At 31.8% G+C, this 19,216-nt stretch overlaps 1 protein-coding gene across 21 annotated transcripts in view; it reads left to right on the forward strand.

Annotated features, from left to right (window-relative positions):
• The window catches only part of LOC145279820 (otoferlin-like), a 1,618,966-nt gene that overhangs the window by 517,991 nt on the left and 1,081,759 nt on the right, over nt 1-19,216 (forward strand). For 19 of the 21 annotated variants that reach the window (XM_080131198.1, XM_080131211.1, XM_080131200.1 and 16 more), the window contains exons 11-12: nt 2,156-2,240; nt 17,798-17,913. In XM_080131198.1, coding sequence (XP_079987324.1) covers nt 2,156-2,240; nt 17,798-17,913 — 201 coding nt within the window. Of the gene's footprint in view, nt 1-2,155; nt 2,241-17,797; nt 17,923-19,216 lie in introns of all 21 variants that reach the window. The other 2 variants (XM_080131202.1, XM_080131193.1) reach the window with 2 other exon arrangements.

The raw sequence follows: 19,216 nt of genomic DNA on the forward strand, positions 1-19,216 counted from the left end.
AAATTTATACTAAGAAACTACGTGAAAAGGGAGACAGATGAAAGCGGACTGATAAGTGTACAAAATTGTGTAGAAGACACAAAAAAAATTGAGAAAACTACAAAACTCGGAACACAAATTTTTGATCATCACAGCAAGAAACACCGTCAAGATGAACAATATTGGAAACGGTGAAACCAGAAACAAAAAGATAAGAAAAGTGGGACAAGATAGGACGATTTATAGGAATAACAAGAGAAGAGAATCACGAAAACACCTGGACATGGCTAAGAAAAGGACGCATGAACAGGGAAACAGAATCTCTTCTAACTGCTGCACAGACCAAAGTGATTAAAACTAATCAAATTAAAACAAAGTTAAATAAAACACAGTAAATAATAAAAATAGTCAATGTAGACTCTGTGGACAAAATGACGAAACGGTACACCACATAATTAAAGGCAGCAAACTAGCACAAAAATATTGCAAGAACAAATATGATTTCGTGGGAAAATCAGTACACTGGGAACTCTGTAAACGCATTTGGTCTGTGGTAATATCCCTTATGTCCCTCTAGCTTCTGTCTGTTGCGTAAAAACTTCTCCCATTTGTTTGCTTCCGGCTCATTTTTGCTCTTCCTCTTCTTCCCTATAAGAAGTCAACTAAAGCATTTTATCAGTAAATCTCTCTAGAGCCAATCTTGTATCATATTCGAATCAGCATAGACATCGTTTGCAGATTATAGGCGATACTACTTCTTGGTTAGTGCAGTTTCTGACTTCTTGATTGGTCGTTCAATGACTTCATTTGATTCCTAGAATCCTTCTAAGACACTTGGAATCAAACGCGCCTGATTTCTTCTCGTGGCTGATTGTGAGATATAACGTTTCACTTTCATATATCAGTGTGGACAAAACGTTGATTATCGGATGTTGTATTCAGGCGTCAAGAAAACAAAAATTTGGTGGATAAGTCAAGCATAGGTACAAGTTGCTTTTTTTAATCAAATATATTTGTTTATTTAATGGAAATTTTTCCAAATAAGGCATGAAGCCACTAGATGTAAGAAGCTAAAAACAATCGCTTCAAGGTCAGAAACCAACAATAAGTGCTAGAAATATTCCAAATCACATAGAATGTGAAAACTAAAGAACAAAATAAAGCGAGAATTATAAGGTTGCTAATAGCAAATGCAAGGTATATTTATACTCTTCATATTGATTACAGAAAGAATTGTGAAATTTATTAATGATTAACAGGGGGCACCCAGCCTTGCCCGGCCGTAAAATATGCTTAAATATATTTTATTTCGTGCAAAATTCATATTTATTTTTACAGAGCCAATCATATATTGAATATTATATCTATAATATGGAATTCCAAAGTTTAAAGAAAAAATGAGTTGGGTGCCATCAGTTAGAATCCAAACCAAAACATTTAGTGTTCCAGCCTTGCTCTCTCATTTAGTGCCCCAACTGCATTCTCTACGGTTTGAACTAATCTGGCAGATACATAAGAAAGATATAAAATTAAACCACTTCTGTACGCGTTATTCATTCATCCAAACAAAGATTTTACTTGTGATAAACCATCTTTGGTGCATGATTACTATTTTCTGCTAATTCCAGTGTTATGTGATCAGCAGTTTAAAAGATTATCGGATAAATATTTACACACAAGCACACCCATACAAACATCTAGTGTTTTATTTATATAGATTTCATGGGTGGCCTTTTGGGGAAGTTGCATTGTAATACTACATGTGTCAGCCATGTTGTGTGTCTTTATATTAAACTGCAGCAGCATAAACTGATCTCTATTTTAACAAATGAACAAATTTTACTTTTGATGTGTCGCAAGGCGATTACCTCCCCTTGGATTTCTTTTCTTTATTTTTTTAATCTCTCTTGTTTACTAAACTTGCTTTTCAGCTGCATGAAATTAGCATGATCAACTTCTTTACAGCTTCACATAAACTTTGAATATTCAATCTATTTGCAAAACATTTATTTCAGTCTCTTCCTTCCATATTTCTTTTTGGTCTCTCTCGTTCTCTCTTTCCCTTTTTATATCTCTTCCCACACCCCTCTCTCTTTCTCTTTCTTTCTTCCCTTCTCTCCCCCCTTCTCTTTCTCCCCCTCTCTTTCTCTCTTTAGCATCTCTTGCTCTTTATCAGGTGTGTCAGGCGGGCAGGCTACTCAGGTCAAACAAGCCATTGGGAAGTTTTAAACTTGATGTTGCCACTGTCTTTGCAAACACAGGTATTTCACATGTACATCCATGATAATTTCAGCCACCAAAGAAAGCACTTACTATCATTCGCATCACCAACATTATTATTATTATTATTATTATTATTATTATTATTATTATTATTGGCATGCTTTATCATGAATGATCACGTGTCAAATTGCTTTAATCTCTCACAAAATCAATTCTTTCTGTATCAAAGATGACATCTGAAAAATTACCACAACCATCTCTTTTTAGACAGGGTCAAAGATTGCGCAACCATTACTCCACTCTTACAACGGGTACCCATTGTCTTTTGAGACTAAGCATAACTACTTACCAAAGAGTAATTGCTCCTACCAAGCTAAAATTTAGGAAGCCTACAGAGCACTTCGAAATCCAAACATATCAAGTCTCTTTCCTCCCAAGCCAATCATAATTTGAAGAGAAATTATGCAATTTGCAGAAGATTTTGAATAAGGACTCGGCATTTTTTTTGTGTGTGTGTGAAATTAGTACATAATTACGTTGCTTTTTTTTATATACAAAATTATTACATAACTAGCAGAATCCGAGCAATTTCCAGAGAATGAGAAATATATTTAATAAACAAATACGTTTTGATAAAGCTAATATTTTTCTGGATGGTACAAAAAATAGTTGTTTTTTTTTGTTTGTTTTTTTTTGGGGGGGGGTTGACAGAAGAACCAATAACATGCAGCAAATATGAGTTTATTAAACATTTCTATGAAAATAGTGTCCATTGTATTTTAAATATAGAACGGATTCAAATGAGATGAAATAAAAATAATATTCTGCTACATAGTTCAACACAAATAATAAAATAGCATTGTTAGAGACAATCTTTAATTTACCCCTTCAGCTCAGCACCTCTTGGCAGATTATGTGCTTCCTTTTTCTGCCTTGTTTATTTCGAATTTCCCTTTTTATATGTAACGTTTCTCCGACTTCTTTCTTCAATGAAGAACTGCTGCACATCGGAATTATTATTTCTTATGCCATTACAACAATGATCACATATTATTATGATATACAAAAACGAAGTATATCAAAGGGAGGTCACTCTCATATTCTTGTGTAAGGTTGTCCGATCGGCTTTTAAGACCAAATATCGCGAATTTGGTCTTTTTTTAAACAGTTTGGCATTTAAAAATTCTAGTTGATCTTTTTTTTAAATACATACGAAACAAGCAGAATATTATATAGATTAAATTGAAACTGCAACAAAAACCTACCCCCTAATAAATCTAGTCTTAGCTTACCTTCAACGAATTAAGATTTTTTTTTCTAAATTTTACAAATTATACACCCGGGACAATGCTGCTCAAGAAAATACCAACTCTGCGAGGTTTTGATGTTGATTTTTTTTTTTTTAGTTTTTGTGAGACATGCTTCCCCACCAAAGCAAATTAGGCACAAGGCCGTTTTTAATGTGGGGTAAAAACCAGCTCCCCTAAAAGTAGGCAAAAAGGGGGCACTCTGGTTACCAAAAATAATAATTGTCCCAGTATAAAGGGTTTCCCCTCCATTGACTGGGACAAATTACCTTAAGTGCAGCATCTGCAGAACAGATACTACACTTTGATCTTGGCCCGAAGGCTAAGAACAACAGGGTGTTTATTTGCTCCCCCACCGAGCAAATTAGGCACAAGGCCGATTTTTAATGTGAGAGAGTGAAGGGGAAATGGGGACCAACTCCCCGGGGAGTAGGGGAGCTGGATAGTGACAATTGGTATGAAGGGTTGCCCCTACATTGACCAAGGTCTTATATGTGAGGTCGCCCCCACATATGGTCTTTGCTTGCAGTATCTGCCGGAACAGATGGTATTTATTTGCTCCCCCACCGAGCAAATTAGGCACAAGGCCGATTTTTAATGTGAGGAGTGAAGGGAGGGGGAAGGGAAAAAGGGGACCAGCACCCGAGAGGTGGGAAATGGGAGCTGGTTAAAGGTCAGGCATGTGGGGTTGCCCCCACATCTGGTCTTTGCTAGTCATAGCTAGTCATAGCTTGCAGTATCTGCCGGAACAGATACTACACTTTGATCCTGGCCCGAAGGCCAAGAACAACAGAAAAAAAGAAAACCTCTTTTCTAGATATATTATTATTAAATAAAAATGTGACACAATACAATAAACATCATTTTTATTTTGCTGTAAATGTATAACTTCCAATCTTTACAAACTCTCTGCCTCAAAAAAAAAAAAAAAAAAACCTAATCTCTACTTTGTTTCCTAAAAGTTTCAAATTTAACCGCACCAAAATAATGTTTGCAAAGATGTGACTCACTCCTGTTCAATATTCGCGCGAACCACACAAGCACATTGGATTTGACTTTGACACACAAGTTTTTTTTTCTCGGGGGTAGAGGGGTGGGGTCAATCACTCGAAACTTAGTAACATTAGTAAAAGGAGGAAAAAGGATCACAAAGTAACAAAACCTTCTTTGATAAGAGTGAATGCTGCCGAAAGACTCATAAAATTTGTTTAATACGTGTTATTTGGATTCTTCCGACTATGGTTTTCATCTTGAGTGTCATTTTCCCAGCGTTTCGGTCGATGTAATCTCCGACCTTCTTCAGGTGTATCTTGTCGAACTTGGGAATCTTTCTGCCAAACTTGGGTATCTGTGTGGAATTTCGAACAGAACCCTTTATTTATTTCACAAGGGGAGCATGCTCTCGTTCCATCAGCCATGACGTTTAAAAACGCTTTAAAAAAAGTAATATTAAAAAATTATACAGCATTACTTGGTTTTCTAAAACTTTCAAATTTAACCTTACGAAATAATGTCTTCAAAGATGTGACTAACTCCTTCTATAAATCTAACCTACATGTTACAAATAATACTCCATTCTGATTAATTCTTTTCTTCGAATAAAATTCGTTATTTCTATTTTTATCTATAAAATGTGTCTACAATCAGTGGCCTTTTAAGTGAGCAGAAAGCCCCTCTACATTAAAAGACATACCGTGTATCGAACTTTGCCTTCGTGGGGAAGTAACTAAATAAGTACTTTGCTCTCGTGGGGAGCAAAAAATTAATACTTCAACATGCGTAATTTTTATACGCTTCCAAGCCAACTTGACTTCACACTTCACTTTCTTTCATTACTGAAATTTTAGCTAAACTAATAATAAATGTGTAATAATATTATTTTTCTGGATCGTTTAAAAGTACAATATATAATATACGAGGAGCCTTCAATAAGTTTCCAGACGTTTTTGTACAGGCAATTAAAATTGTCGTATACACTTGAAAAATCAGTATGGTATTGCTGTACATCTTATGAGATGACTGATCAGTTTTTATGATTTCAGTTTCAAATGAACAGCTACAGCAGGAATTTGAATACACCCTTCTAAAGCCTGATTGTTACAGCTGGTGAATCTAAAAAAGTCAAGCTGGACGTGAGGGCATTTTAGAAGAACGATATGCAACACAAAATTGTTTTAAACTTGGAAAAAATGCCACAGAAACGTATGGAATGCTTCAGACTGCTTTCCAAGCATCAGTTTTGGAGTGGCATAAAAGATTCCAGGAAAGCATGGAGTGTGTGAGAGATGATGAGAGGCGTGGGAGGAGTAAAGAACTAAGAACACCAAAGCTGATTGGTCAAATAAAGAATTTCATGGCTAAGGATCGTCGTGCGTCTATAGAGACAATAAGTACACAGTTTTATGTCAGTGTGGGAACTGTACACACAATTATTCGCGAAGAACTGAAGATGTGAAAGATTTGCACAAGTTTGTCCAAAGAGTGATCAGAAAAGATCAGAAAAAAGACATTGTTATGACAAGAGGGAGATGGTCGAGCTGATCAATTTAGATCCAACGGTCCAGACTTTGCTCCGTGTGACTTTTGGTTATTTCCTAAGCTCAAGGAAAATCTTAGAGGTTGTCGTTATGAGATAGTTGAGGAAATGAAAAAGGCTGTGACGAGGGTCATTGACACACTTACACAAGAGGACTTCCATAAGGCCTTCCAAAAAGTGTTGGAACAGTACAAGTGCATTGTAGCCGGAGGAGATTACTTTGAAGGGAACTAGAGTTTCAGTCGTGTACTATCAATAAAAGTGTCCATATGAAAAAAGTCTGGAAACTTATTGAAGGCCCCCTCGTACTTTCATTTGCTCGCTAATTTCATTTTTTTTTTTTTTTTTGCCTATAATTTTCTTCCTATACTTTTCTTCCTATACTACCTGTACTTTTCTTCCTATACTTCATTTTCATGGACTACAGCAAGGTCTACAATGATGGACGCGTGTAAAATCTCAATCAATGTAAAATACTGATTTTTCATTTTTGCTTTGTACGGCTCCGGTCGTTGGCCGACGACAAAGGAAGTAAAAACTGTAAACATATATAAATTATTTTAGTGGAGGTGTCTATTTAACTTATTTCGTGCATCATGTACATCTCAAAATTAATTGTGAGCATACCCAGCGGCGGACATATCACCTTGTAATCTCTAATCTGAAAACTGATTTTGTGAGAGCGAAAAAGGCAAAACACAAAAAAGTTTTGAAAAAAAAAATTTTTTTCGTTTTCGTAATTTTATTTGATTCAACAAATTGATTCACAATTCTCTTATGATTTTGTAAATTTGCATGCAACAAAGAAAAGTAAAAAAAAAAAAATGACGATGCTGCCAACTTTTCCGTTTTATTCATGCGCAAGCGCGCACTACTTTTTCAGGCGTATTTTTATACACAAAACCTATTTGTGGGACATAAACTAAATGTGGCCAATATATATAAAAAAAGAATAAGATAATATAATAATATCATGGGAACTATCGGTGCACAAGTCTTTTGAAAGAAGGAAATTAAAATATACAAAAACTAGTAGAATACCCGTCCCAGAAAGGGTAAAATTAATTCTTGAGCAAAACAGTTTTGCACCAATTTCATGTAGCCTTACGAAGAATAAAATCAAGTTATAATGCTACTAAACCATATTTTTTAAGTCGACCGGATTTACTTTCGACAATCTCGTTAACTTTTGTTTCCCTTATCTTCGACTTTATTCCTTACATTTCATGGGCGATGATTCTGACAAAGTGAGAAGAATTGCTTTTCTCTGGGTTGGAATATATCCATCTCATGCTTATCACTGACCGTTTTTTTTTTTTCATTTTTAAGCAGTAATCTTTCAGCTTCTTACATCAAGTGGCTTCCTGACTTGTCTGCAGCATTTTCTATTTAAAAAAAAAAAACATGTCTAAAATCTTTATTCCAATTTTGATCAAAATCCATTACATAATTTTGATTCTAACGATGTAATGAATTTGGAATAAGGATTATAGAGATAAGGTTTAGCATTATTATACTTTGATTTCACTCTCCATAAGAGAATACAAAAGTGGGGGAAAACTTTTCTGTGCCCGGATCGTGGGTCGAGTATTCTTCTTGTATGTTATATATTTAACACTGGGATTTATGTCTGGTGGTACGATAAGCATTTAGCTGCTTTGTATTGGTGATATCATTAAACAAATGATTAGTTTAGCGGCAGGGCTGGGTATAAGCAAAGGACTTGTACAGAATACCAACCTGCGCCTCTGTGAAGTAAATAAATTGCATCTTCTCAAACATCAACATTAAAAAAACAGCATAAGATGTTGTTATTGTCTATCTGACGAACTCATTTACTTCTATTTTTTAGTGTCTTCTGATCCTTGATAAACGGCTACTCATTAATACAAAAAATGCTAGTTTTTACTAAAAAAGAAGTGCATTCTGGCAAATTTAATCTCGTCATTAAGTTATGTTTTTAATGCTTTTTAAATGTATTTCAATAAATATTTGATTAATAATCAATAAAAAAGATTAAATAAATTAAAGCCACACTGACGCGGTAAAAATATACATACACACATGGAGTTATATCATAATTTTATTATAAGACAAGAAGTTAAGGCGCAAAACATGTATTCTATTTTGTTTTTTACGAACTTATCTTTTAATTGAAATTTAATAAAAGTTAACTTAATTTTATTAAGCCATTAAGCCACAGGATATCTAATTTTTTTAATCTTTGTGTAATGACTAAAAATGGATTAGAATACACAAATTGAAAGGAAAAAAGTTATTTTATTTAGAAAGCGAATTATTTACTCTCCTATAAATAGGACACCAAGTACTAGACACCTCCAAACGATGGTGATGAACGGAGCACATAATCCCGTGACGTCAAACTTGTGCTAACTATACGAAGTATGGAACAGCAGAAGCGACTTAATGATTTTTTTAAACATTTGTTTATCTTCTCCAAACTGCAATTAATAATTAATCTTTGTTATAATTTTGTTAGGTTTTAAGATTTAGTTTAATGATTGATAATATTATAAACATTTGTATAAAAATGAGAAATACGATTTTACTAAATGTGTGCGACTGTTCATTTGGTTAATTACCGGTTTCAATACTTTATTTGGTAAAAAGAGACAAATTAGAGATCGTGGTCATCTACAAAAAGTTTATTTTTGATGCAATAATATTTTTAATCGGTTTTAATCTGGCTATAAAATAGCTGGCAAGAGTCATGTTTATATTATGACTTAATATTTAAAAAAAAAATAAACATCAGTAATTAAAAATCTATATTTTAATGAGACATTTTGAAATAATGGAATTTTAATCGTTTTAATGTTTTAAAAATTAATTAATTTTTAGTAAGTTTCTTTTTTCTTGACGATTCAACTGATTATAGTATATATTAATTAGAAAAAACTATTTAAGCAAAAACATAATATTAAATTTATATCGTTTTTTTTTAATTGCAACTTCAAGGTAAATGTTTGTTCATTACGTGGATTTAAACTTTAAAAAATATAAATACTTCTTACTTATTTGAACTCTTATGTTTCATAATAAATAGAAATTTCGATCAATTTAAATTTATTTTGTTCAAATTTAAAAAATAAATAAATATAGGGGGCGGGAACACGCACTGAAAAATATTTCCCCTCATATATTTTACGGAAACTGCATTTTATATGTAATTTCATTCTAAAATGGATAAGTAGCGAAAATTTCATGAAAATCTGAGCATTACTTGATTTGCTAGATTTATAAAACTCGTTCGGAGTGCTTACTATATGGAAACGTTATTTTAAAGCGTCAATTGTGTAAGCACGATTTTCGTCTCGCAATTTCATTATTTTCGTACGAGGAAATTTATTATTATTATTATTATTATTATTATTATTATTATTATTATTAGCTTATTTCGCCTGTCTTCTTTTAAATGGTACAAAAGTTATATTGATAATATTAATTTGTAATAAAGTTACATCATGTTACATCGTTTTAAGGGGAGGTAATTCTGTGGGAAAATTTGGAGGTGCCTACTGAGTACATGCGATATATTTTAGAAATCAAGAGGCTATACATTCAAGGTAAAATTTACACATTATGGTAAAGAGCAAAGTAGTTCACACAAAAAGTCACATTGCACTTTCGCAATACGTTAATTTGATTACTATTACAAGACTCGTTTATATAAGTTTATATATCATCGAACAAATAAAATTCTAGCAAATTTTACAAGAATTTTAAAAGAGGATTCCAACAACGCTCAGAGAACAGTTAATAAATATAGACGAATTTTTATCCTTTCTACAGAGTAATTATTAGGGCTAGGACAACAGCATATTCTTTCTATTGTTTTGACTCTCGAGTGTGTATGTGTTGATACCTTATATGCTTTTATATAGAGTGACGTGGTCCTCGGTTGATTAACTGTGTTGGATATATACTCGAGAGTCAAAACAATGGTAAGAATATTCTGTTGTCATAGCCCTAGTAATTATGCAATAAGCAGTACTATTATATATTATCTTATAGATTTTAAAAAGAAATCATTTGGTTTCAATTTATAGGGCAACGGGTAAAACGAGTTAATGTATCGTTTGTTCAATTAATTAACTGAATAAAATTATTTTAAATAGGTTTTGAGTTTTAACAATTCCTGTAGAAACGTTAACCCATGCACATACGTCATCTGGTCTGATAACTTTATTCTGTAGATAAAACGTACATATTAATATGTATTAATAACTTTTAGTGGTATTGAGATTTTTTGTCTTTTGTCGAATTCAACCTAATTTGATGAGGCTGTACCCCATTCACCAATTTCAAAAGAGGGGTGTGCAGGTTCGCTGTCTTATAGGACTGCGATAATTTTGTACATCGGCTCTGGGTGCCAATAGAATACTGCCACCCCGATTTTGATCTAGAATTCCCCCTAGATTAAAAAATAAATAAAATAAAGAAAAATCTGTGTGATGGACGTACCTGTGACGAAACGAATACATCATACTCCAAAAATCACGTAAATTGATCAAGCAGTTTTTATTTTTAAAAAGAAAATCTTTTTAAGCAATTAATGGGAATTTATATGCAATACAAAATAAATTTCACAAGTTTGAATTGTTGAGTTATTTCCCTTTGTTTTTGGTTTGTTTTGTTTAGATTGTTTTCAAATGGCCGACAAGACCGCTGCTCTTCGATTACTTTTCAATTACTCATAAAATTTGATGGGTTTTTTTTTTTTTATTTAAAAATAAAATTACTTCATCAATTTACGTTATTTTTGGAATATCGTATTTTCGTTTCGTCGCGGCTAAGTACATCATATAAGTTTTGCTTGTTTTTTTTGGGGGGTGGGGTTTGAATATTGGGGAAATTCTGGACAAGATCCCCACGCCCTTACAAATGACTTTGTGTCACATTTTGCTCTTGATTTTCTCATTTTCCTTTTTATAAGTACAACGGTGTTTATGTGTTTAACAGTTTGTTTTTAATTCATTTTCTGGATTCACTAATGTCTTCATTTGCACATGCATCCTTTCACTTTTGCTTTGCATGTTGTTCGTAATGTTATTGTTGCTGTCGTTTCTTTATTGATTATGAGTCTGGTCAGCATCAAATTACGTATCTGAATTGACCTTGAATGAAAGTTGGTTTTCTTGAATAAATCCAGTTTTAGCAACATTTAATTCAATTAATAAAATTACACACAATTAGTAAAATTTACACACAATAAATTAAAATTGGATTCAATGCATTCAATTTGGGTTTAATTAATTAAATCAAATGCGTTAAAATTTGAATCAATACATAAAAATTGGATACATTCATATTGGATTTAATTAATTTAATTTAATGCATTAAAATTTGAGTCAATACATAAATATTGGATTCAATAAATTAAAATTACAATCAATTAGAATATAAACTGATTAAAATTTGAATACATTCATGAAAATTGGATTAAATACATTAAAATTAGAATTAATTAAATTTTCAATCAATTAAAATTTAAATAAATAGGTAAAAGTGAATTCAATATATTAAAATTAGAATTAATTATTATAATTAATTAATTAATTAATTAATTTTTTGATCAAATAAATTTGAATAAATACATGAAAATTGGATTCAATAAATTAAAATTATAGTCAATTAATTAGAATTGGACTGAATAAATAAAAATTGGATTCAATCAATTTAAGTTGGGTTCAATTAATTAACAATTGTTTTGAATAAATAAAAATTGGATTTCAGTTATCAAAAATTTTTCATCAAAAATGAAACCGTTAAAAACAAATACTAAAATCAAAAGAGTTAAAAATTAAAATCCAAAGATTTAAATGATATCCAATAAATTAATATTGAATTTCATAAATCAAAATTCGATTGACGAACTTAAACTTATATTAGAGAAATTAAAGTTGCGCTCAATGAATTAGAATTGGATTCATTAAGTTGTATTAAACTAATTAAATTTGATTGCGAAACTGTAATTTGGTTTAAGATATTATAAAACTTAAAATCTGCAACACGTCTGGAAATATCCTTAAAATAATTTAATGTTGGTATAATGCATTAAAAAACGGTTAAATTAGGATTTTTTTTCTTTAGATTAATCACTAACAATGTTGATCGACGATATCATGTTTTTAATATTATTTATTTACTTATTTGACTTATATTTGTAAAGTTTTGCTAATTTAAGTGGAATTCATTGCCACACTACTTTAAAATTCATATGTTCTGTTGCTATAAGAAATCCGCAATAACAAAGAAAGAACTTAACCACGTTAAATAATTATTAAAATCATAATGATTCAAATCAATTTTTAAAATATTGTAAAAAATTTTAATTTGTAGCTGTAGTATTGAAGTAAAAATCAGTAGCACATTCACTGAACAATGTTTTGCATTATTTTCAAAAAATACCTTTGTATATTTGCATATGTACATAAAATACTTTTGAACCTGTACATAATTTGCATATCTGTGCATGAAATGTTTCTATACGTTTGCATGAATTACTTTTAAATGTTACGTATATTTGCATAAAACACATTATATTGTGAAAAGGGTCAATTTTACTGATGTTTATTGTATAATCCTGTAAATTAAATGTATACACATGTATTTATTACTTTGTCTAAGATATAATATGTTGGATTATATATATTTATATAATATATATATATATATATATATATATATATATATATATATATATATATATATATATTAATATGATTAATAATATGATATATAATTTAAATATGTTTTATAATGCATAATATATGATAACTAATGATACATAATTTGCATGTTTAATAACACATAATATGATCAATAATGGTATATAATTTAAATATGTTTTATAATACATATTGTATGATTAATAATATATATAATTTAAAAATCTATTTTAATATATATTGTATGATTAATAATAATATATAATTTAAATATGTTTTATAATACATATTGTATGATTAATATGATATATAATTTAAATATATGTTATATATAATTTGCATGTTTTATAATACATAATATGATCAATAATGGTATATAATTTAAATATATTTTATAATACATATTGTATGATTAATATGATATATAATTTAAATATATGTTTTATAATACATATTGTGTGATTAATATGATATATAATTTAAATATATGTTTTATAATACATATTGTATGATTAATATGATATATAATTTAAATATATGTTATATCATATATATATATAGTATAATAAATAATATAATATATTTTTCTATATAGTTTATAATATATGTTATATAATTATGTTATAATGATGTAAATGAATATATAATGTATATTATGTTATATAATTCTCTGGGTTTTTATATATATTAACTTTAATTCAAGATTACTATTTTTTTCACAGACACATAGAAATGTCATTACAATCGAAATGTTTGCTTAACATACATAACGTTTATCATGTTTTATACATATTGCAACATTAGATGAGATATTTTATACAACTTAATCGCGTTGACACACCGGTTCTCGTCAGATCACCGAAGTTAAGCAACGTTGAGCCTGGTTAGTACCAAATGGGTGACGATTTGGAAATTCTAGGCGCTGTATGTGCTCTCCACTTATCTCGGTGTTTGTTTGCAGTCGTCCTGTACATATACTTCATTTGCTACTGGTATTTGATAATGTCGACTCAGGAGAGGTGCGGTTGGAGATTGCGGACCTCCTGCCACAAAAATTTCACGTGCAGGCACCCCTTCGTGTGTATCCATAGTCTGTCAAAGACTGAAGGAGCCTGAGAGATGTACAACTCATACGAAGTGGCTATCCTTTAAGGAATAATACATTTAGATAAATTCTCATGAGTGATTGTATGCTTCGCATAATTAATAACAATTTCTTTAGACTCTGATCGTCATCTTATTCTTTCTTATTACGAATGTATTTAACTAGTGATGGCACGATTCCAATATTTTTCCGATCCCGATACAATTATCGATTCCAATTCTAAAATCGTCGAGAAAAGTAGAATGTTTTTTTTTCTTGGGGGTGGGTGAGTATTTAGCGAAAAGTTTTGAATGTAAATATAAATTTTTTTAATAAAAAAAAAAAAAGTCTTGTTTAGTTTTATGTATTGTCGCCAAGATTTTAATAAACTCATTGTGAGATTTTCACCTACATTTTTCACCTGTTCTATTCTTACCTAAATGTAGTATCATCATTTTAGTTTTTCTTTTAAGTTTTAATTTATCATATCATAATTAACACCAGCACTAGAAAATCAAGTTTTAAAAAAATTAAAAGAATTATTTTCGAAATCGGAAATTAGGCTCAAATTTTTCCGATTCCGATTAATTGTCCTAATTTTAACATATTTAATGTCCAAAACATTGGCTGTTGGTAAAAAAAAAAAAAAAAATTATGACCCACATATAAATAAATGGATGATAACGATACCTGCTTAAAAATAATATTTTAAAAAGAGGCAGTGAAGTTGGGCAACAACAACCTGGAAGAGGTCGAGACCTTCACATACTTTGGGAGTTTCATCAACCAGCATGGAGGAACAAATGTAGACGTTGAGATCCTCATTGGGAAGGCAAGAGCATCGTTCATAGTCCTCAGGGAAATCTGGCGATCCAACATCATCGCATCTTGCACCAAAATTTGCCTCTTCAATTCCAACATCAAATCAGCCCTATTGTATGGAGCAGAAATGTGGAGAACAACAAAGACCAACATCAGAAGAGTGCAAACTTTTATCAACTCATGCCTTTGAAGAATGCTAAAGATACACTGGCCAACTACCATCAGTAACAGAGATCTCTGGTGTGGGGGGAACCAAGTACCAGCAGAAGGAAAGGTTAGAAGAAGAAAATAGCACACCCTGAGAAAACAACCAGCAAACATCACACGCCCCACCAAAGAACATCTGGAGGTGGACGCCAAGCAGACCGGCTACTCCTGTGGGGAAGGAGGGGGGGCTGAAGCGAATCGCCTAGAACCATAGATGCTGGTGGGCTGTTGTGGATGGCCTATGCCCCTCCAGGGGCTCAAGGCTGTGATGATGATGATGATGATGATGATGATGATGATGATGATGATGAACCTAAAACTTAGGTTTGTTTATGGTTAAGTAAGGGGTAAAAAAAAAGAAATCAGTTTGATTCGTATTGTATAGAAATATCGAAACAACATTACAAAATTCACTTAAATACAAGACAGAATCAACAGTTTTACTCGCATATATATATATATATATATATATATATATATATATATATATATATATATATATATATACAAGGGGCCTCAATTAAGTTTCCAGACTTTTCGTATGGGCACTTTTATTGATAGTATGATAGTACACACATAAAACTTCGAAGTAATCTCCTCCAGTTGCAATGCACTTATTGTACCATTCCAACAACTTCTGGAAAGTTCTATGGAAATCCTCTTGTGTGAGCATGTCAATGACCTTTGTCGCAGCCTCTTTCATATTCTGAATTATCTCATAATGACAGCCTCTAAGGTTTTCCTTGAGCTTAGGTAATAACCAAAATTCACAGGGATCAAGTTCTGGACGATAGCGAGGGTGAGGAACTGTCATGATGCCAATCTTGGTCATGTCAACGCCTTTCTTTCTGATCTTCTTTGAGCATCATAGGAACAAACTTCACATAAATCTTCTGCATTTTCAGTTCTCTGCGAATAATTGTGAGTACAGTTCCCACACTGACATCAAACTGTGCACTTATTGTCTCTATAGACATACGATAGGCCTTATCTATGAAATTCTTTATTGACCAATCAATGTTCTGACTTCCTTACTCCTCCCACACCTCTCGTGATCCCTTACAGACTCTCTACCTTCCTTGAATCTCTTATGATATTCAAAAACTGATGCTCGGTTGATGCAAGATGGTCCAAAAGCAGTCTGAAGTATTCTATACGTTTGTATGTCATTTTCTCCAAGTTTAAAAGAATTTTATTGCATATCGTTCTTCTAAAGTGTCCTAACGTTCAGATTGCATCTTTTGAAATCCGCCAGTTGTGACAATTAGGCTTTAGCAGTGTGTATTAATAAGAATAAGAATTGCACAAAAAGATTTATACACACGATAACTGGTTTGAAACGGTGACCCTGCAGTTCCCAGAAGTCAAGCAACATGCTGGAAGGTCACATGTAACAGTTAAACATTATTATGTATATAAAAGGTATATATTAATGTGTACTAAATCCTTTTGGTGGTACTGCGATTTGGTTTTTGGTTTTTGTTTTTTGGGGGGTTTTATTTTCAAATTCGACTTAATTATATCTCCACCAATTGCAGAAAACAGTGGACAGTTTTTCTGTCTGATGAGACTCGAGTAATTTTGTATACTGACTCTGAGCGAGAGTGACGGCGACTCAGCGGTTAATGACATGAACTGAAAACCTGACTGTTCCAAGTTCGAAACTAGTTCGTTCCACAAAAGCACTTTCATCAAACACACACTTGATCTTGTTCCTAACCTCCTGGAGAGGAGATAAATAAATACAATCAAGAGAACTACACTGGTCTCTTGGGATCACAGTTTCTGGTTGCCATAAGTGAGCAAGCATCATGGTGTACGAAAGTTGCGATGATTAACGATCAATTGATGGACGATTCAATAATAAATTATATTGATTTTTGTTAACAGCCTGTATAATTGAAAGACTGAAATAATAATGGTGGCCTTGACAAACTATTCGAAAGATGTTTAAACAAAAGTCAGCTTTGTTCTAGTGAGAGAAGATGGAAGACATACAGATAACATGTTTCCTTATCTCAATAAATAATTGCGAAATTTTTTTTCCATTAAACCCTCGTATATTAGTGTCAAAACGGTTCACTGCTAAAGCAATGCTGTAGCATATTATCTGATTCCTTGCGATGAGTTTAGACACAAGGACATATGTGGTTTTAAAAAATAAACACAATAGGAAAAGTGCACTCTAATTTACAAAATATGCCTGAGCAGCCACATCGGTATTTCCTGGTAAGGATGCTGAGGCGATAAGCAATAAACTAGCGCCTTCTTAAAGAGAATGCAAAACCTGAGAAGGCGGACCTTGATGGACTGAATAGGTTCTTCTATCTCAGACCGGCAGCAATAAAGTTATCGTTGAACTTAAGCATGTAGTATCACAATTCTATCACTGATACAACATGACTTTTTGAAATATAGTATATATATATAGACATATATATATAGACATATATATATATATATAGACATATATATATAGACATATATATATATATATATATATATATAGACATATATATATAGACATATATATATAGACATATATATATAGACATATATATATATATATATATATATATATATATATATATATATATATATATATATATATATATAGTTGAGAGCAACAACTCGGACATTTATATGCCTAATTTGCATGACTAGTTTTTAAACAGTTAATGATAAATTAACCTTTCGTGTTATTTATTTGAACTCTATTGTCTTATGTCCATATATATATATATATATATATATATATATATATATATATATATAACTTTTTTAAATGATAAGTATTCTCTGATTTAAATGATTGTTAATGATTTTAAAATGATTTTTAATGATTTTTAAATGATTTTTAAATGATAAGTATTTTATTTTTTCTCTGATTTAAAAAGATATAAACTTTTTTCTTCCTTTTTTTCTCTTCCATTCTCTCTCTTTGTAGATCATCAGTTTTACCATAAATGGGCAATGCTCACAGATCCTGATGATATCAATGCCGGGGTCAAAGGCTATGTGAAATGTGACCTTGCTGTCATTGGCAATGGAGACTCAATCAAGGTAAGCATTGTCGTGCCTCTGACAGATATTCTCAACAGATTTGACCAATCGGACGATTATTTGCGATTTGCGAACTTTAGAAAAAATAAATGATATCTTTTGTATTATGCCAACTATTTGGACTGCTGTTCACATCGTGGATGTTATTCTCACAACGTTTCGGCCGATGTAACCTCAACCTTCTGCAAGTACTTATGAAGCAACAGATGAAAGTGCTAAGTTATAATCAGTTCTACGTGAGAATCTTCTGGCGGTTGTAGGTACTACAGATAGTAAAATAGAATTATGAACTACTTAAGACTTTTGCCCAATCATGGCAGACAGAATGAGTAACAAGCTACACTCATAATTTAAATAAATGCTTTTGTTTGAAATTCTGTACTGATTCCCGAGTTTGACATAATGCATCTTAAGAAGGTCAGTTGTTACATCGGCTGAAGCTTCGTGAGAATAACACTCAAGATGAGAACAGTAGTTTGACTAAACTAAATAATACGAGTGATCAATCTTCATCAAAAAAATGTTAAAACACAAACTGAACATTTTCAAGCGATAACAATAAAATATTAATGTTCACAACATTTTTATATGGCTAACGAATGAAGGATAGTTTTAAATAAATTTGGTCCTTATAAAAAATGCATATCCAGTGGATTTCAACACCTTGCTGATTTGGAAAAAAATACTAGGTAAAATTCAATTGTAAGTGACACTCTTCTGGAGGTTGAAGGTTCAATCTTCAGTGCGGGTGATGTGAAGAATACAACTATGAATTACTTGAGACTTCTACCCGGTCATGGCTGACGGTACAAGAGCATGTTACCCCAATGGATTAAATAAAGGCTTCCATTCAAAATTACATGCAAATTCTCTAGTTCGGCAAAACTTAATGGAGATTCATGAGTCAGTTTAGGAAAGACCCAAGACAGTTTACTATTTGAAAATCACAAAAAAAGAGCTGTCATATCTGGCCAATGAGAGCGGTAGATCTCAAAAAGTTTGGTAGTGTTAGACCTATACTCTCTCTCTCTCTCTCTCTCTCTCTCTCTCTCTCTCTCTCTCTCTCTCTCTCTCTCTCTCTCTCTGCCAAATTTTGCAGGTTTACTGGTACCATTTTGTCGCCAATATACGAATCCGGACATAATGTAGGATAATCCCCATTAAGCAAGCGCTTTTAAAGAACAGACTTCATTAGATCTGCAACACTGCACGCAAAAACACAGGAGAGTTCATTCACAAAGCAATATAACCAGAACCTCTCCAATATTTGCGCCCAAAAGACCAGCTAAAAATGGGGTTACAC

The sequence above is a fragment of the Euprymna scolopes genome, chromosome 7 (assembly GCF_053919585.1).
Source record: "Euprymna scolopes isolate OS-2025 chromosome 7, ASM5391958v1, whole genome shotgun sequence".
Taxonomy (NCBI): domain Eukaryota; kingdom Metazoa; phylum Mollusca; class Cephalopoda; order Sepiida; family Sepiolidae; genus Euprymna; species Euprymna scolopes.